The following is a 21,219-nucleotide window of genomic DNA, read 5'->3' on the forward strand; positions in this document are numbered from 1 at the left end:
GGGGCTTTAGTCAGTAGTTAATATACAGAGGGGGCTTTAGTCAGTAGTTAATATACAGAGGGGGTTTCAGTCAGTAGTTGATATACAGAGGGGGTTTCAGTCAGTAGTTAATATACAGAGGGGGTTTCAGTCAGTAGTTAATATATAGAGGGGGCTTTAGTCAGTAGTTAATATACAGAGGGCTTTAGTCAGTAGTTAATATACAGAGGGGCTTTAGTCAGTAGTTAATATACAGAGGGGGCTTTAGTCAGTAGTTAATATTCAGAGGGGGCTTTAGTCAGTAGTTAATATACAGAGGGGGTTTAGTCAGTAGTTAATATACAGAGGGGTTTCAGTCAGTAGTTAATATACAGAGGGGGTTTCAGTAAGTAGTTAATATACAGAGGGGGCTTTAGTCAGTAGTTAATATACAGAGGGGGTTTCAGTCAGTAGTTAATATACAGAGGGGTCAGTAGTTAATATACAGAGGGGGCTTTAGTCAGTAGTTAATATACAGAGGGGGTTTCAGTCAGTAGTTGATATACAGAGGGGGTTTCAGTCAGTAGTTAATATACAGAGGGGGTTTCAGTCAGTAGTTAATATATAGAGGGGGCTTTAGTCAGTAGTTAATATACAGAGGGCTTTAGTCAGTAGTTAATATACAGAGGGGCTTTAGTCAGTAGTTAATATACAGAGGGGGCTTTAGTCAGTAGTTAATATTCAGAGGGGGCTTTAGTCAGTAGTTAATATACAGAGGGGGTTTCAGTCCGTAGTTAATATACAGAGGGGGTTTCAGTCAGTAGTTAATATACAGAGGGGGCTTTAGTCAGTAGTTAATATACAGAGGGGGTTTCAGTCAGTAGTTAATATACAGAGGGGTCAGTAGTTAATATACAGAGGGGTCAGTAGTTAATATACAGAGGGGGTTTCAGTCAGTAGTTGATATACAGAGGGGGTTTCAGTCAGTAGTTAATATACAGAGGGGGTTTCAGTCAGTAGTTAATATATAGAGGGGGCTTTAGTCAGTAGTTAATATACAGAGGGTGTTTAGTCAGTGGTTAATATACAGAGGGGGTTTTAGTCAGTAGTTAATATACAGAGGGGTTTTCAGTCAGTAGTTAATATACAGAGGGGGTTTCAGTCGGTAGTTAATATACAGAGGGGGCTTTAGTCAGTAGTTAATATACAGAAGGGCTTTAGTCAGTAGTTAATATACAGAGGGTGTTTCAGTCAGTAGTTAATATACAGAGGGGGTTTCAGTCTGTAGTTAATATACAGAGGGGGCTTTAGTCAGTAGTTAATATACAGAGGGGCTTTAGTCAGTAGTTAATATACAGAGGGGGCTTTAGTCAGTAGTTAATATACAGAGGGCTTCAGTCAGTAGTTAATATACAGAGGGGTCAGTAGTTAATATACAGAGGGGTTTTTAGTCAGTAGTTAATATACAGAGGGGTCAGTAGTTAATATACAGAGGGTTTTTTAGTCAGTAGTTAATATACAGAGGGGGTTTCAGTCAGTAGTTAATATACAGAGGGGGTTTCAGTCTGTAGTTAATATACAGAGGGGGCTTTAGTCAGTAGTTAATATACAGAGGGCTTCAGTCAGTAGTTAATATACAGAGGGGCTTTAGTCAGTAGTTAATATACAGAGGGGGCTTTAGTCAGTAGTTAATATACAGAGGGGGTTTCAGTCAGTGGTTAATATACAGAGGGGGCTTCAGTCAGTAGTTAATATACAGAGGGGGCTTTAGTCAGTAGTTAATATACAGAGGGGGTTTCAGTCAGTGGTTAATATACAGAGGGGGGCTTTAGTCAGTAGTTAATATACAGAGGGCTTCAGTCAGTAGTTAATATACAGAGGGGGTTTCAGTCAGTGGTTAATATACAGAGGGGGCTTCAGTCAGTAGTTAATATACAGAGGGGGCTTTAGTCAGTAGTTAATATACAGAGGGGGTTTCAGTCAGTGGTTAATATACAGAGGGGGCTTTAGTCAGTAGTTAATATACAGAGGGCTTCAGTCAGTAGTTAATATACAGAGGGGGTTTCAGTCAGTGGTTAATATACAGAGGGGGTTCGTGCTGAGTTTGATTTGAGGTGAGATATTACAAAATATTACAAACACAAAAAAAAAAAAAAAAAAAACTAGGAACAACAACAAAACACACACACACACACACACACACACACACACACACACACACACACAGGCGGGAAGTGGGGGGAGCAATCGATAAAATACAATAATAAAAAATGAAAACCCCCAGCAACTTTGATCATATTACATTTATCCTTGGTTTATAGTATAAACCGTATAACCGACCAATGATGTCATATTTCTGCACAATGCAGAGTCGAATAAGCATTTGGTAAAATAGTGGTTGATTGCATGGATCTCTATCCAATGCCTCGTCTCCTAAAGAGATCTTTTATTGAATATTTCATCCAGCTTGCACCGCCACAAAGAGGACTGCCACTTCCAGACTAGTGTATTAAATCGAAGCTAGCACCAGACAGAGCTCATTATAACAAGTACAGCTGTGATGACATGGCATGCACTCGTGGATCACTGTCATAACAGTAATGACATCAGGTGTTCGCGAAAGGTGAGCATGTCCAGTGGCACCCGTCTTGAGTTCAAAATCTGGAATAGCATCAGCCATCATCTGGGTCAATGATGCATCGTTTAGAGAATCTCTTTACATTATGACCCGGGTGAAACAACTTCTGTGCCAATGATATGACGTTTGAAATCTCCATACAATGAGCATGTCGTAAGGTATCTAAGAAGTTGTGATATGTAGACACGGAAAGCTGGAGCAGAAGGTATATTGCTCGACATAATGGACAATTCACTATTGGAAGTTGTCATACTGCTTTGTTTGGAGACCAGTGTCGCTTTGAATCTCTATGCATAGATCGAGGTAGATAACTGATTTAATACATTGAGATGTTTCTTTTACCTCTAACGCTTGTGGTTAAATCAGTGGAAGGTAATCTTTTATCCTGCTATTATTGGATGATATAAGATCATCAGTATAGCGGAAAGTAAGGTGAAACGTTTTAACCAGCTTCCTTTGTTTTGATTTAACCAGATTAGTCAGACGTTCTGATTCATGTGCACAGAGAAACATTTGGTAATTTTGACATAGAGTCTTAGAGGAAACCTGTTACATTTTTCCATTAGTATGAAGGGATCTTTTATATGCACCATGCCACAGACAGGATAACGCATGCCACGGTCTTTGATATACCAGTCGTGGTGCACTGGCTGGAACGAGACATAGCCCAATGGGCCCGCCGACAGGGATCGATCCCCAACTGACCGAGCATAAAGTTACATATGAATGATATAAATATAGATAGATAGGTACATATTCTTTATTTCCTTCATAAAATGAAGATTGATAAATAATTCACAAAAATATAACAATACGGGAATAATATAGTATCAATAGATATACAACAATAATAACAATAACATTTTCCAACTAATGCAAAATAATACCAACATTACTCTTAATTATGGCTGTTGAAGAAGATTATTCCAGTTTCGTAGTGTATAGCTAATCATTAAACTTATATTCCCCCACACATTGTAATCTAAACAGAATTCACAATCTGCACACAATCCACCTAGTAAGAAACGCGAAAACAAATCTTCTTCTGACCATAACTTTACAAATAATTTTATGTCAAGTAAGTCGCATAACCTATTAAACACACGCACAAACACACATACACAAACACGCACGCACACACACACACACTCAAAAGATGAATTAATAATATAACTGACATCCCCACCCCCATCCCAATTGCTGTCATCTTCCGACGCTATTAGTAGAGATTAGTAACGTGAAATTTGTGATAGGCTACACGTATGGCTAAAGCTGAGATTCCTTTTGTCCGGTTGCGTTTGCGGCTCCGTTTGCGGTGCGGTGCGGTTTAATCAAGCCAGCTTGTTCCAGGTGAGAGTGATTCCATTAGTGCGGTCCATTTGCGTTTAGTTATCCGAAACCGCATGCGCTTATTTCAATCGCTCCGTGGGGCGATTCATCCGTTTCGCCGTGCGGTAATTGTTGACGCCATGATGACTTTCTGCCAAAAGGCTGTATAAATGCATACTTTGCCGTCGAATGGATTCACTCAAAACGTATTGTAAATGCAACCGCAAATGGAGTCGTAAACGGAGCCGCAAACGCAACCGGACAAAAGGAATCTCAGCTTAAGATCTGGTTTCCATAACAACGGTAGCGTCGATCTGCGTCGGTGGACGACCTGTTGCAGGATTTGTGGAAACCAGGCTTAAAAGATAGTGTGACTTTAGTGCTATTAGAATAGATGGCTTAATGTTGTCATGGTCATGTATAGTTTTGAGTTACGTTGAGTGGACGACGTAAACTATTTCTGAATGTTATAGTTACAAATAGTTTTAAGTTTCGTGTGAGTGGGCGACGTAAACTACTTTTGAATGTTATAGTTACATATATTTTTGAGTTTCGTGTGAGTGGGCAACGTAAACTACTTCAGAATGTTAGTTACATATAGTTTAGAATTTTGTGCGAGTGGGTAATATAAACTACTTCACCTACTAACATGTTATATGTTTAGACTTCTTGTGCAATGTCGTTCAACAATTAAGAAAGGTTTAAAGGCATACTGTCACAGATTTAATTATCTTATTTCTCTAATTTAATAGATGAGTGGTATGTGACAATATGCCTTCAACTCTGTTTATTCCGACCCCAACATATTAAGACCATTGCTCACTCTAAAACTATACAGCGGTCTTTTTCCCCATTGATATAGCCAGGATTTTATATTGGTGGCTTTGGGAGGATCACAATATTGAGCGTGTAACCACACTGTTTATGATTTTAGTCAACACTCCAGCAGTGGTGGGTGTGGGTGTAATGTGGGGAGAGCATGGTCCCCATAACCCCGGGCAACGCCAATGCAAACACATACACACACACACACACACACACACACACACACACACACCCCTCCTCGCACTGTAAGCGTAACTTGTCTAAACGGTTTTAGGTTCTCTGGTCGTGAAATGAAAAGCCACTGGCCAGGACGGTCTCTCTTTTCTCTCGTTTTGAAAGAATACCCACTTCTCTCCACCCATCACGTTTTGTAAAGCACCCAATGACTGTAATATATGTAATAATTGTATATAACAGACACTAATCAATGAAACATTATTTTTTTAAGACGTCAATTTGTTTAGTTTTTTACTGACTCACTGTTACCAAACTATTTAAATCAAATAATTTATTTCACGTAAAGAAACAATAACGCTTGATACGTTTCCACTTAACTTATTCATAGCACGAATTGAACTAAAGCGCAAGCTTTATACTATCTATGGTATGTAAGTTTCTTTTCCTGTTTTTGTTTTTCTTTTCTCTCTTCTTTATAAGTTCTCTTTCAGCATTTAATGAATATTGCTGTTTGCTTATGTGGCAAATCTTTTAATATTCGTAAAATGATATATCATTATTCAAAAGTTAAAAGTTGTTTTGTTTAACGACACCACTAGAGCACATTGGTTTATTAATCATCGGCTTTTGAATATCAAACATATGGTAATTTGAACATACAGTATCAGAAAGGAAACCCGCTAAAATGTGCATCGTGCATCTATTGTCATATTCCGACTCGTAGTCATCAGAGGAAAGCCGTTACATTTTCCCTAGTGCAGCAAGGGATCTTTTATATGCACCATCCCATACACAGGATAACACATACCACGACCTTTGATATACCAGTCGTGGTGCACTGGCTGGAACGAGAAATAGCCCAATGGGCCCACTGACTGTGATCGATCCCAGACCGACCGCGCATCATGCGGACACTTTACCACTGGGCTACATCCCACCACAATATAATTATTCAGTGGATCGTTCTGTAAATGTGACTGAATAGCGAGCACTTGTCTGTATGTGCACCACTAGTTGCATGTTTACAGCATGATGTTTCACGTTTTGCGGCTATACTCACACAACGATTTATTGTTGCTAGTGATTTTCCAATGATCGATTATAATCGAACATTGATCGGCTTAGCTCTAACGATGTGATGATCGATTATAAACACCCATAATCGATTGTGTGTGAATCGATTGTGTGTGAATCGATTGACTCTAATTGTCCCTCTAGTTTAGCAGCTGGAATTCATGTAAATATGTTGGAGATGGGGTTGGGGTTTGTTTTGAAGTGCACATAATGAAGAAAAAAGATAGTAAATAGTTATTAAAGGTGAGACTATCGATTTGTTGGGTCTCTCTTGGTGAATATGACAATAGTTTGTATTTGTTTAACGACACCACTAGAACACATTGATTAATTAATCATCGGCTATTGGATGTCAAACATTGGGCTATTTCTCGTTCCAGCCAGTGCACCACGACTGGTACATCAAATGTCGTGGTATGTGCTATCCTGCCTGTGGTACATATAAAAGATCCGTTGCTGCACTAGGGAAAATGTAACGGCTTTCCTCTGATGACTACAAGTCAGAATATGAGTATGCTCAAAATTTAAATTCTTCATTTGCTCATATTCTAACTGATTGTGTAACTGATCGGTTGGTGCAAACCGATTATAACCGATGATGAAATTCACAGCGATTCAGAACAACAGAACAGAACTTCATTAATCTCAGTCCGTTACACAATACACATTCAGTAACAATATTTTACAGTCACAAGACAGGCTTTTACAGGAGATAATAAGATACTGTAGAATAATATAACGATAATATGACAACTCCCTGCAATTTTCCACGGCAATCGGCAATGTCGTGGATATTGCCGTTGAGTTTTTAATTCTCTACGGCATTTGTTTTGTCTTGGACTATATTCAGGGTTGTTTTCAATGGCAGTTTTTTGTTTTTTGTTGGGGTGTTTTTGCCGTGGAAATTTTCTTAATTGCATGGGCTGTATCATAATTGCCAACACTAATCATTGCTATGATAACGTGCTTGCAGTGCCTTGGTGGACGTCGTACCGCTTCCGGTACGCCATCATCTGGTTCCTGGGCTTCGTGTGCCTGTACGCTCAGCGCGTTAATCTGAGCATCGCCATCGTGACCATGGTCGACCACAAGTACTTCGAAGAGCTGCTCGCCAACTCGACAGCAAGTGATAACCCGACGACGGACTACTCCGAGAAAGACGGCCATAACCTGACGTCACTCAACGTGTCGGCTGTTGCTGACGAGGACACCTGCCCCGTGAATCTGGGAGAAAAACTGGTATGACGTCACATATTTTGGGCCCGTGCTCATGAAGCGTTCTAGAGTCCAGACTTGATCTTTAATGACTTGACATCAGTCCCAGGTCGGATCACTAACCAGGCCAGAGATCAGATCTGGAACAGACGTGCTTGAAACTTTCGGGGTATGTGCAGGCACAGCGGAAGCAAGTTTACGGTGTGGGTGGTGGTGGGGGTGGTGGGTCTGACTGAGATAGAGAGCGCAAAGTAAAATCAAATTTCTTGGGTTTTCGGGGGGTATGCTCCATAAAATTTTGAAAATTAGATGTCCTAAAATGCAATTTCCTGCATTCTAAAATAAAATGCATCTGTCTTAAGATTTACTACCAATGATATTTTTGTTTTAGAATTATTAGTGGGGCTACAGCCCCCCAGTGCTCCGCCATGCCTGATATGGGCACATAACTAGAGTTCCGAGTCCGAACGACATCATATACATGCAGTTTGTATGACATTGTGATGATGTTAAAGAAGTTTGTTTTCTTTAACCATACTAATAGAGGACATTGATTTATTAATCATCGGCTATTGGATGTCAAACATTTGGTAATTTTTGACATATAGTCTTAAAGTGCTGTGCCAGACCATACACTAAAATTTCAAATTCCACAATTAAATGCTTTCTTAATTCATTGCAATAATATTTTACACCGATATGTAAATCAATAATTACGAAAATGCCCCATAAAAGTATTAAAACATCACTCCCGTAGAACACTGCCGGAAACGACCGAGTAAAATTCTCGGTAAAAACATTTGCCTGTAAATAGCCGTGACGTCACGAAGGGAACGCGCTTCACAGAAACCTACTACGAGATGACTTCCAGCGCAAGCGAAAGTGGGACCGACAGCGACTGCCAAGCTTGATCATGCGATTCTTCTTTCGATGATGAATAGTGTAGTAATGACGACTGGACTAATATTTGTGCAAGACAACAAATAATGCCTTATCAGTTTAAACCTGGAACATCTTCCAACGAACCACCGGCCTGACCGATGATGAAAATGGTCGTGGAGACAGCTTACCACTAATTTACAACTTTATTCTTGTTTTATTCTTTAGCTTTTCGTGTGAATTATTTTGCTACACTGTATGTACTATTACTTGTGATGTAGTAGAAAAGATGATCAATAACTCTTGAATTCTACGAGTCAAGTGGACTGGATATCGGTAATTTTAAGAAATAAACAAAAACGACTTTTAGTCCGTCCCATTCCTCTATGAAAACAATACTATTTTTTGTGTGCAGTTGTGAAAAGTCTGCTCAGAAATAAATAACTTATAGCACATTCCATAGTATGAAAAAAGGTTTTCTCTGTGGGACGTATAGTCAAATTAATTTAATGTATTTATAGTCTGTTTTACAGGGAACGCCTACTTTCATACTATGGAATTTACAAGTCATTTATTTCTGAGCCGATTGTTTTCTAAGATGCATACAAAATTAGCTTCTTCTTTTTTTCTTCTGTTTTTTTTTTAACAAAAAAAACCCTACATTTTTGTAGGATGGGACGGACTAGGCTATAGATACTTACTTGTCTGTACTTTATTGTTTTAATGTTATCGAACTGTAAAGAAAAATCTCACAAATGAACGAGATGCAAACGACAACAAATCGGATCTCGTGCATGAGAAAACAAACTGACCGGAGTTGAAAGCATAACGCAATTTGGGACATTGACGATATGCACCCCAAGGTCGTTTCGGTGTGGATGGCGTCGGCTTGTTGTCATTTGTTTTGTGTAGCAGAAAAATTGTTGGTACGGCATCTTTTTTTAAAAGCCATAACACATGGTATTTCCATATCTCGCTTAAGCCGACAAGCCAGTTCGGACGAATCGAAACTAAAGTGTCTGCTGTCGCAACGGTCTCCGGCATTTTCTTCCTGTCCAGTATTTCCACGTTGTTTTAACCAAATTCACACACAGCTTTCTCACAGCAACATTACTAGGAAATGCGTGAAGACTAAATTTATCGGCTTTTGTATTCCGCCAACAACACGCCGTTTAACCATAATAAACACAACAGAAGCAATGAACAATGGCGCCGACGTCACGGATCAAATCTTACGGAAATTCCCAAAACGAATTCAGCTGGTTCTGTTTTTCAGGGGAATATTTTTTAAATAATATCTTGATTGATATAGCTCAATACATCATACATCTGGCACAGCACTTTAAGAGTGGAAACCCACTACATTGTTTCATTAGTAGCAAGGGATCTTTTATATGCACCATCCAAAACAAACAGGATAGCACATACCACAGCCTTGGATATACCAGTTGTGGTGCACTGGCTGGAATGAGAAATAGCCCAAATGGACCCACCGACGGGGATAGATCCCAAACCGACCGCGCATCAAGCGAGCGCTTTACCACTGACGACCAGTGGGCATCAAATAGACAATAACACCCGCAAATCTAAAAACTCCATATGGTTATGTCTGTTGTAAACTGAATCGTTTTTCTACAGAACTGACTGTATATTTTGTATTTCTTGAAAAAATCCACCTGTCTACAATCTAACTGTAGACCCTTGAATCGTCAACTTCCAATTGCTAATGACGTCACCTTTAATGACGTCATTAGCTTTTCAGGTGTTATTGTCTATTTGATCCCAGAAAAATAATATAATTAACCAATCACAATACAGAACACACTCGCCGTCAGTTTACAATTATAGTTCTTCCCACAGGAAATGCCTTGTGCATACTATGGAATTTACTACAAGCTATTTATTTCCAATCCAGTTGTTATCTAATTTGCAAAAACAGAAATAGTTGTCTCTCCCCTTCCCCCCCCCCCCCCCCCCCCCCCCCCCCCCCCTCGAAAATACTTTTACTTTTCTTCAAACTAAACTGAAATTATTTACAAAAAATAATTGTAGGAGGATGGGACAGACTATAGTTTGTTTTCACCTTCTGCTGTAATCACAAAAATAAAATCTGATTTCAACTGACTTGCTTACTGGTTTGTTTCCACTTATAAACTTTAAGGTCGCTTTGATATAAAAAAAAAAAAATTTTTTAAATCATTGGCAAAACGTTTACTGTATTTATTTTAAAATCGTTGGGCATTACCTTTCTATTGCATTTATTTCAAAATCGTTATTACCTTTCTAATGGTTTTATTTTAAAATCGTTGTTATTACCTTTCTATTGGTTTTATTTTTAAATCGTTGTTATTACCTTTCTATTGGTTTTATTTTTAAATCATTGACGTTACCTTTCTATTGTATTTATTTTAAAATCGATGGCATTATCTTTCTATTGGTTTTATATTAAAATCGATGGCATTATCTTTCTATTGGTTTTATTTTAAAATCGATGGCATTATCTTTCTATTGGTTTTATTTTAAAATCGATGGCATTATCTTTCTATTGGTTTTATTTTAAAATCGATGGCATTATCTTTCTATTGGTTTTATTTTAAAATCGATGGCATTATCTTTTTATTGTATTTATTTTAAAATCAATGGCATTATCTTTCTATTGGTTTTATTTTAAAATCGATGGCATTATCTTTCTATTGTATTTATATTAAAATCGATCGCATTATCTTTCTATTGTATTTATTTTAAAATCGATGGCATTATCTTTCTATTGTATTTATTTAAAAATCGATGGCATTATCTTTCTATTGTATTTATTTTAAAATCGATGGCATTATCTTTCTATTGGTTTTATTTTAAAATCGATGGCATTATCTTTCTATTGTATTTATTTTAAAATCGATCGCATTATCTTTCTATTGGTTTTATTTTTAAATCATTGGCATTGCCTTTCTATTGGTTTTATTTTTGAAATCATTGGCATTGCCTTTCTATTGGTTTTATTTTAAAATCGATGGCATTATCTTTCTATTGGTTTTATTTTTAAATCATTGGCATTATCTTTCTATTGGTTTTATTTTTAAATCATTGGCATTGCCTTTCTATTGGTTTTATTTTTGAAATCATTGGCATTGCCTTTCTATTGGTTTTATTTTAAAATCGATGGCATTGCCTTTCTATTGGTTTTATTTTTAAATCATTGGCATTGCCTTTCTATTGGTTTTATTTTTGAAATCATTGGCATTGCCTTTCTATTGTATTTATTTTAAAATCGATCGCATTATCTTTCTATTGGTTTTATTTTTAAATCATTGGCATTACCGTTCTATTATATTTATTTTAAAATCATTGGCATTACCGTTCTATTGTATTTATTTTAAAATCATTGGCATTACTGTTCTATTGTATGTATTTTTAAAATCATTGGCATTACCGTTCTATTATATTTATTTTAAAATCATTGGCATTACTGTTCTATTGTATGTATTTTAAAATCATTGGCATTACCGTTCTAATATAGTTATTTTAAAATCATTGGCATTACTGTTCTATTGTATGTATTTTAAAATTGTTGGCAGTGCCTTTCTATTGTGTGTATTTTAAAATCATTGGCATTACCGTTCTATTATATTTATTTTAAAATCATTGGCATTACTGTTCTATTGTATGTATTTTAAAATCATTGGCATTACTGTTCTATTGTATGTATTTTAAAATCATTGGCATTACCATTCTATTATAGTTATTTTAAAATCATTGGCATTACTGTTCTATTGTATGTATTTTAAAATCATTGGCATTACCGTTCTATTATATTTATTTTAAAATCATTGGCATTACGGTTCTATTGTATTTATTTTAAAATCATTGGCATTACGGTTCTATTGTATGTATTTTAAAATCGTTGTCGGTGCCTTTCTATTGTATGTATTTAAAAATCATTGGCATTACCATTCTATTATATTTATTTTAAAATCATTGGCATTAATGTTCTATTGCATGTATTTTAAAATCGTTGGCGGTGCCTTTCTATTGTATGTATTTTAAAATCGATGGCATTACCTTTCTTATTATTTTTAATTTTTCCTTTTCAGAAAGGCGAGTTCCGATGGGACAAACCCCTGCAGGGTCTATTGCTGGGCGCCTTTTTCTGGGGTTACATGGTCTTACAGGTCCCAGGAGGCCGACTGGCTGAACGGTTTGGTGCCAAGAAGGTGATAGCGATTAGCATGTTCCCCGTCTCTCTGATCAACATACTGAGTCCGGTTCTTGCCAGGTGGAATCCGTATGCCTTCCTCGTTGGTCGAGTCATCATTGGAATGGGTGAGGTTAGTTCCAAACATTGGGAATGGGCAAGAGGTTAGTTCCAATACATTGAGAATGGGCGAGGTTAGTTCCAAACTTTGGGAATGGGCGAGGTTAGTTCCAAACATTGGGAATGGGCAAGGTTAATTCAGAAAGGGCGAAAGGTTAGTTCCAAAGATTGGGAATGGGTGAGGGTAGTTCCAAACATTGGGAATGGCCGAGGTTAGTTCCAAACATTGGGAATGGGCGAGGTTAGTTCCAAACATTGGGAATGGGCGAGGTTAGTTCCAAAAGGCATTGGCCCAGAGCCATATTACAGACTGTCCAGCGATCCTACTTTGCCTACTTTTGTCCTACTTTTTCTATAATTTCATTCCTACTTTTCACCTACTTTTTAATAAGGGTGTGCTGGACAGCCTGGTATTAGTGCATAGACCGACTAGGCTCAGGCATAAGAATAGGCATAGGCATATGGGCTCTCATTTTTGTAAGCGGGGGAGGCTAGCTTTTGCCCGAATTAAACGAAAATGCCCAAATCTGGATAACAATATTTTTTCATATTATTAGCATTACTACCAAAAAACTATATAGTGTTGCAAACGAATTGCTACGCATTTTAAAACTAATTTTGAGGGTAGAATGATGGAAATACATGGTACAAATGTCTCAGGTTAGCACACTTTGCCCGAATATTTGTATAATTTTTGTCCAAATTTGAGGTTTCGCTCTAGCACTACAGGGCAGTTGCCCCCTCCTCCCTCCCTGTCTTGTAGGCTTATTCTATTCTAGGCATAGGGGTGCCAGATACTCAAATACGTATCTGCATCGGCCAGCTGACACATTCACCTTTTGAACTGAAGTGTGATACCGTAATTGAATGAGTCCAACCGAATGTCGATGTTCTTGGATTACGTTTCTAATGAAGACTGCTTATATCTTTAGCACTACGTTATTCTTAGAATATAACATATTAAAATATGAATAAGTTAGGGTTGCTTCCACTGTGTTTCAGAATGTGCATTTAATGACATTTTCAGCACTACTTTATAACTAGAATATAACATATTCAGGAGCGTAGCTTGATCTGGACCTGGGGGTGGGGGTTCGAATATGAACCAAGTGGACCCTTTTTCTATTTTATTTTTGCACCATCAAAAACTGCATATGTATAAACCTGTATGTGTTAGTTCTGAAAGCGGACCATTTGCTTGGGGGTGGGTGGGGGTAGGGGTGGGGGTCACCTGAACTCCCCCCCCCCCCCCACAGCCTACACCCCTGATATTGAAGTATGATTAAGTTAGGATCACTTCCACTACATTATCAGAATGTGTATTCAGCACTGACTGTGTTATTCTCAGAATACGTATTCAGTGTGAAGACTTCTATTTGTTCTTCAAACAGAATATGTATTCAGTGAAAACTGTTGTGTTTTTTCTTCAAACAGAATACGTATTCAGTGAAGACTTCTATTTCTACTTCAATCAGAATACGTATTCAGTGAAGACTGTTGTGTTTTTTCTTCAATCAGAATATGTATTCAGTGAAGACTGTTGTGTTTTTTCTTCAATCAGAATACGTATTCAGTGAAGACTGTTGTATTTGTTCTTCAATCAGAATACCAATTCAGTGAAGTCTTCCCTTTGTTCAGAATATGTATTCAGTGACAATTTTTCTATATCTTCTTCCAACAGAATACGCATTCAGTAAATACTGGTGTATTTCTTTATTAAACAGAATACCTATTCAGTGAAGATTGTGCTATTTATTATTCAAACAGAATTCAAGTTGGACATGAGCGAGCTTATGAATATTATATATTATACGAAAGAGATTCATGGAATGTGATATTTTAGACAAAATTTAATTCACTTCTAGAATACAGATATGCAGGGGCGTAGGCTGGGGGGGGGGGGGGGGGGGGGGTCGTCCAAACACACACACACACACACATGAAGCAAATGGTCCACTTTCAGAACTAAAACATACAGATTTATACATATGGAGTTTCTGGTGGTGCAAAAACAAAATAGAAAAGATCCACTTGGTTCATATTCTTATATATAGACAGATCGTTCTGTTTTCAGGGAGTCGTGTATCCGGCAAGAAGCGTTTTCTTATATATAGACAGATCGTTCTGTTTTCAGGGAGTCATGTATCCGGCAAGAAGCGTTTTCTTATATATAGACAGATCGTTCTGTTTTCAGGGAGTCATGTATCCGGCTGCACAGGCCTTTTGGTCAAAGTGGTCACCGCCCAATGAGCGCAGTCGACTTATCGGACTCTCATATGCAGGTTAGTGAGGAATAATTATCTAGAATGAAGGCAGTTGACTCATCGCACTCTCATACGCAGGTTAGTGAGGAATAATTATCTAGAATGAAGGCAGTTGACTCATCGCACTCTCATACGCAGGTTAGTGAGGAATATCTAGAACGAAAATAGTCTGCTTATTGCACCATCGTACGCAGGTTAGTGAGAAACATCTATAGTGCGTCCCACGAGGAACACAATTTTCATACTATGGAATTTACTACAACTTGTATATTACTGAGCTGATTGTTTTCTAAATTTTACAAAAAATAGTATTTACTTTTCTTCGTACGTCAAACCAAACTGAAATTATTTACAAAAAAACTTTTTGTATAAGAGGATGGGATGGACTATATAATACGAAGGTACTTCTACCAAACATTTTACAAGAAATCACCCGTGAAAACAGGTTTGATAATAATTAAGACAGACTCCTGCCCATTGTCGCCGTGTGCCACAAGATTGACCCTACAAATTTCACTACTTTCACCTGTTCCATACCTGTTTCCAACAACACTTGATATGTGATTTAATTACTGTAAAAGTAGCTTTAAATTCAAATATACTTAAGACAAGGTTTGGGCTTGTTTTTATCGCCAGCCAGGCGACCGGCTTGCGTGTGTTTGTGTGTGATGATGTTTCTCCTATTTACAGGTGGTCAGTTTGGAAACGCTATCATATTTCCTATCGGCGGGTTCCTTTGTGCCTATGGCTTTGATAATGGATGGGGATCCGTATTCTACGTCATAGGTTTGTACTTGTCATTTGTTCTACGTCACAGGTTAGTGGATAGTAGCTATAGGTTTGTACATCCAGTGTATACGAGCCTTTAAGTCGTGAACACAGCATAGTTTTTGAGTAGGCAGTCACCGAAGAGTAACATTTGTCTTTATGGCTAAAAATTATCAGTGGAATGTTATGTGATTGAAATCATCAGATGATCGGTACCAAGATGGATAACATCAGTTCGCATAACTAAACTCATTGTTTATGATGTGAAAAATCATCTGATAACACTCTGAAAATTGTGTGCGATTAGCAAGACGACCATTTTGCAAGATGGCCGATGCATGCCATATGACAATATGGCCTCAGACCACAATTAATTTCACTATATGTTTCTATATAGCCTTAGTGGCTATAACATTTTTATTAATATCAGCAGGCCCGTGAAGTTTTGTATGTACCTTTGCCTGCATGGGGGACACATACCCTGAAAAGGACAACCCCTGTTGTCCAGCTTTTTCTCCCAGCATATTGGTTTAAACAGACACACCCTCTAAACCAGGCCGGAGTACACCCATTTTACACAAAAAGCACTACTTTTGCATGGGCCGGAATTACCACAAACAAGTCTTCAATGTCAACAAGTTACACATGTTTACAAACTACATGCTATCCCCTGTCACTTCAGTCAAACAGTTGCCACTTCATAGCTGTCTGCCATGAAATAATCAGTCAAACAGCAGACTACTTGTGCGGTCAAATTTCCGGATTTTCGACAACCAAATGGGAAGATAACTGTAATCTGAGGCCATATAAACTGCCATGTCTCTGCCAAACATTTCATACCTTGAGGTGATTTTGGTATTAAATTGTTGGGTTTTTTTTTTTGGGGGGTGCGGGTGAGCAATATGAAAACATTCTTCTAGACCACTTAGATGTACATGTATTTTATTGGAAACCACTTTTCAGTAACCTTTCAGTGCTGATGACTTCCAACTTCCCCCCTCCCTGCCCCCATTAGTACATGTTAAATACAGACTTAGGAAATAATATTATTACTGTTCGGAAAGGACAGGGCAGGACAGGACTGGATAGGACTGGACATAATGTTTAATATGCGCATTCAGAGCAAGATTTCATGGGTTTTTTGGTGCTATTGAATTTGCATTATAGCCAAATAGACCGGCCTCGGTGGCGTCGTGGTTAGGCCATTGGTCTACAGTCTGGTAGGTACTGGGTTCGGATCCCAGTCGAGGCATGGGATTTTTAATCCAAATACCGACTCCAAACCCTGAGTGAGTGCTCCGCATGGCTCAATGGGTAGGTGCAAACCACTTGCACTGACCAGTGATCCTTAACTGGTTCATCAAAGGCCATGGTTTGTGCTATCCTGCCTGTGGGAAGCGTAAATAAAAGATCCCTTGCTGCCTGTCATAAAAGAGTAGCCTATGTGGCGACAGCGGGTTTCCTCTAAAAAAAACAGTGTCAGAATGACCATATGTTTGACGTCCAACAGCCTATGAGCGGGGGGGCAACACACACTATGCGTGCATGTATGTATGTATGTGTGTGTGTGCATGTGTGCGTGCATGTATGTATGTATGATTTTATCAAATTTAATACAGTTAAACCCCCCAAAAAATGATTGGGGACATAGCCCCCACCACATTCCCCTCCCCTCCACCTACGCCACTGCTGTGGAACAATTTAAGTGTGAGCTATATTTCCTCGCTGTAGGAGTCGCTGGCTTCATTTGGTGTGTGGCGTGGTGCATCTTTATACATGACTCGCCCGCGGAGTGCCCGAAGATCTCCGACATAGAGCGGAAGTACATCGAGTCGTCTATAGGAACTAAAGCCCACAGGAGCAAGGCAAGTGGTATTTTACCCAACATTACTCTGGCGGTAATTAAGAGACTTATAGGTGGTCACAATGGACAGAGGTCTATAGGAACTAAAGCCCACAGGAACAAGGCAAGTGGTGTTTTAGCCGACATTCTCTGGCGGTAAGAGAGACCTAGGTGGTCACAATGGACAGAGAGTTGTAAAACCTCAAGGCAAATAAAAAACTTGAACTTGAACTGTTTGTCAAGCCATCTTACTGGCAGAGTACTCAGGCTAGATGTTGTTTTGGTTTTTTTTTTTAAATATTATTTTTTCATTATTATTATTATTACTATTTGGGTTGGGTTTTTTGGGAGATTCTCTGTCTGTCGGGCTGTCTCTGTCTGTCTGTCTCTCTGTTTCTCCCTCCCTCCCTTCTCTCGCTCCCTCCTTCCCTCCCTCCATCTCTCCCTCTTTAAACTTAAGTTCCCGTTATTTGTGTTATATATTGTTGTATTTACACTGGGTGCTGTTTTATCCATTTTGTTTATATATGGGAGATAACTCTTAAACACTTTTGGCTTTAACTTGTTAAAGACTTGTTTTCCATTATCAGTTACATTAATGTTTTCCTTTTTATACTCAAATGTCGCGTTTTTCTGAATCCACTTCAAGCTGGTGGCTTCTTTGTGTCTAAATATATATAAATGCACCAATGCACCTTCAATGTGGCTGTGTTATTTGAGGAATGCACATTTAATATGACTGTTATTTGAGGAAAACATCTTTAACATAGCTGTGTTATTTAAATACACCTTTAATATTACTGTGTTATTTGAGGAATGCACGTTTAATATGACTGTGTTAATGAGGAAAACACCTTTAATATGGCTGTCTTATTTGAGGAAAACACTTAATATTATTGTGTTATTTGAGGAATGCACCTTTAATATGGCTGTGTTATTTGAGGAATGCACCTTTAATATGGCTGTGTTATTCGAGGAATGCACCTTTATCATGGCTGTTTTATTTGAGGAATGCACCTTTAATATGGCTGTGCTATTTGAGGAATTCACCTTTAATATGACTGTTATTTGATGAATGCACCTTTAATATGACTGTGTTATTTGAGGAATACACCTTTAATATTAATGTGTTATTTGATGAATTCACGTTTAATGTGGCTGTGTTATTTGAGGAATACACCTTTAATATGGCTGTGGTATGTTTTAAGGAATGCACCTTTAATATGACTGTTATTTGAGGAATACTCCTTTAATGTGGCTGTGTTATTTGATGAATGCACCTTTAATGTGGCTGTGTTATTTGATGAATGCACCTTTAATGCGGCTGTGTTATTTGATGAATGCACCTTTAATATGACTTACTTGATGAATGCACCTTTAATATGACTGTTACTTGAGGAATACACCTTTAATATGACTGTTACTTTAGGAATGCACCTTTAATATGGCTGTGTTATTTGAGGAAAATACTTTTAATATTACCGTCTTATTTGAGGAATGCATCTTTAATATGACTGTGTTATTTGAGGAATACACCTTTAATATGGCTTTGTTATATTTTAAGGAATGCACCTTTAATATGACTGTGTTATTTGAGGAATACTCCTTTAATGTGGCTGTGTTATTTGAGGAATGCACCTTTAATGTGGCTGTATTATTTGATGAATGCACCTTTAATGTGGCTGTGTTATTTGATGAATGCACCTTTAATATGACTATTATTTGAGGAATGCACCTTTAATATGACTGTTACTTGATGAATGCACCTTTAATATGACTGTTACTTGAGGAATACACCTTTAATATGACTGTTACTTTAGGAATGCACCTTTAATATGGCTGTGTTATTTGAGGAAAATACTTTTAATATTACCGTGTTATTTGAGGAATGCATCTTTAATATGACTGTGTATTGTAGGAATGCACCTTTAATATGACTGTATTATTTGAGAAATGCACCTTTAACATGATTGTGTTATTTGAGGATTTCATCTTTAATATGGCAGTGTTATTTCAGGGCCAGGCGACGCCGTGGAAGGCAATCTTCAGTTCCCGTGCGGTCTGGGCCATCATCATCGCTCACATGTGCGGCAACTACGGCGCCTACATGCTGCTCACCCAGATCCCCACCTACATGAAGGAAGTGCTCAAGTTCGACATCAAAGCTGTACGTAGATCGCAATGTCGGAAGTGTTTACAATACTGATTATAATAGAATAATCAAAGCTGTATGTAGATCGCAATGTCGGGAATGTTTACAATACTGATTATAATAGAATAATCAAAGCTGTATGTATATTGCAATGTCGGGAGTGTTTTCAATTGTCATTTTAATAGAATAATCAAAGCTGTACGTACGTAGATCGCAATGTCGGGCATGTTTACGATATTGATTATAACAGAATAATCAAAGCTGTACGTATATCGCAATGTCGGGCGTGTTTACAATATTGATTATAATAGAATAATCAAAGCTGTATGTATATCGCAATGTCAAGAGTGTTTACAATACTGATTATAATAGAATAATCAAAGTTGTACGTATATCGCAATGTCAAGAGTGTTTACAATACTGATTATAATAAAATAATCAAAGCTGTACGTATATCGCAATGTCAGGCATGTTTACAATACTGATTATAATAGAATAATCAAAGCTGTATGTATATTGCAATGTCAAGAGTGTTTACAAGACTGATTATAATAGAATAATCAAAGCTGTACGTAGATCGCAATGTCTGGAGTGTTTACAATACTGATTATAATAGAATAATCAAAGTTGTACGTATATCGCAATGTCAAGAGTGTTTACAGTACTGATTATAATAGAATAATCAAAGCTGTATGTATATCGCAATGTCGGGCGTGTTTACAATATTGATTATAATAGAATAATTAAAGCTGTACGTATATCGCAATGTCGGGAGTGTTTTCAATTGTCATTATAATAGGATAATTAAAGCTGTATGTATATCGCAGTGTCGGGAATGTTTTCAATAGTCATTATAATAGAATAATCTGAGTTGTATGTATATCGCAATGTCGGGAGTGTTTTCAGTACTGATTATAATACTCATTAATGTCGAAAGTGTTTTCAGTACTGATTATATTAGAATAATCAAAGCTGTACGTGGAATGAAATGTCAAGAGTGTTTTCAATACTAATTATAATTGAATAATCAAAGCTGTATATTGATCGCAATGTCGGGAATTTTTTATACTAATTATAATAATAAGATCAAAGCTGTACTTTGATCCTAATGTCAGGAGTGTTTTCAATACTGATTATAATAGAATAATCCAGGCTGTACATTCATCTCAGTGTTATTTGGGTATTTGTTATTCATTTTAGCAGTTCTTTGCTTCGAAAAAGTAAATATTATCCATCAAATGTAATAGCTCATTATGAATTTAAAAAACTTTCAAATATTGCTCACAATGCCCCTGAAAACATCTACACAACACAATCCCAAGACCTTTCTCCCCTTGAACATGTGCAAACAAAAATATGAATAAAATCTCTTAAATGGTATGTGACCCCCATTTTCTTACAGGTCGATTAAATGTGAGATGCCCAGATGTATTTTTACGCAGCTTTTACCAGTTTTATTAGTTAATGTTAACATTATCGGCAATATCAATTGATTTGGAGCACTGCAACCTAGAGTATAACCTGCAGGACTTGTTTGGTGTTTTCAGAATGGTGTCTTCTCCATGCTGCCCTACCTCTGTTTCTGGTTCTTCATCGTTGTCTCCGGCACATGCGCTGATCTCCTCATATCGAGAAACATCCTCTCTGTCGCGTGGACAAGAAAACTTATGTCTGCCATTGGTATGTACTGCCCTGTGTATGTACTGTCCTGTATATCTGCCATTGGTATGCACTGCCCTGTGTCTGTACTGTCCTGTATGTCTGCTATTGGTATGTACTGTTCTG

At 37.6% G+C, this 21,219-nt stretch overlaps 1 protein-coding gene across 4 annotated transcripts in view; it reads left to right on the forward strand.

The window, feature by feature from the left end:
- Positions 1 to 21,219, forward strand: part of LOC121385012 (sialin-like) — a 57,967-nt gene that overhangs the window by 32,886 nt on the left and 3,862 nt on the right. For 3 of the 4 annotated variants that reach the window (XM_041515540.1, XM_041515542.1, XM_041515541.1), the window contains 7 exons: positions 6,975 to 7,240; positions 12,187 to 12,420; positions 14,542 to 14,689; positions 15,362 to 15,457; positions 17,171 to 17,304; positions 19,300 to 19,449; positions 20,982 to 21,114. In XM_041515540.1, coding sequence (XP_041371474.1) covers positions 6,975 to 7,240; positions 12,187 to 12,420; positions 14,542 to 14,689; positions 15,362 to 15,457; positions 17,171 to 17,304; positions 19,300 to 19,449; positions 20,982 to 21,114 — 1,161 coding nt within the window. The remainder of the gene's footprint in view (positions 1 to 6,974; positions 7,241 to 12,186; positions 12,421 to 14,541; positions 14,690 to 15,361; positions 15,458 to 17,170; positions 17,305 to 19,299; positions 19,450 to 20,981; positions 21,115 to 21,219) is intronic. The other variant, XM_041515543.1, reaches the window with a different exon arrangement.

This window comes from Gigantopelta aegis, chromosome 11 (assembly GCF_016097555.1).
Source record: "Gigantopelta aegis isolate Gae_Host chromosome 11, Gae_host_genome, whole genome shotgun sequence".
Taxonomy (NCBI): Eukaryota; Metazoa; Mollusca; class Gastropoda; order Neomphalida; family Peltospiridae; genus Gigantopelta; species Gigantopelta aegis.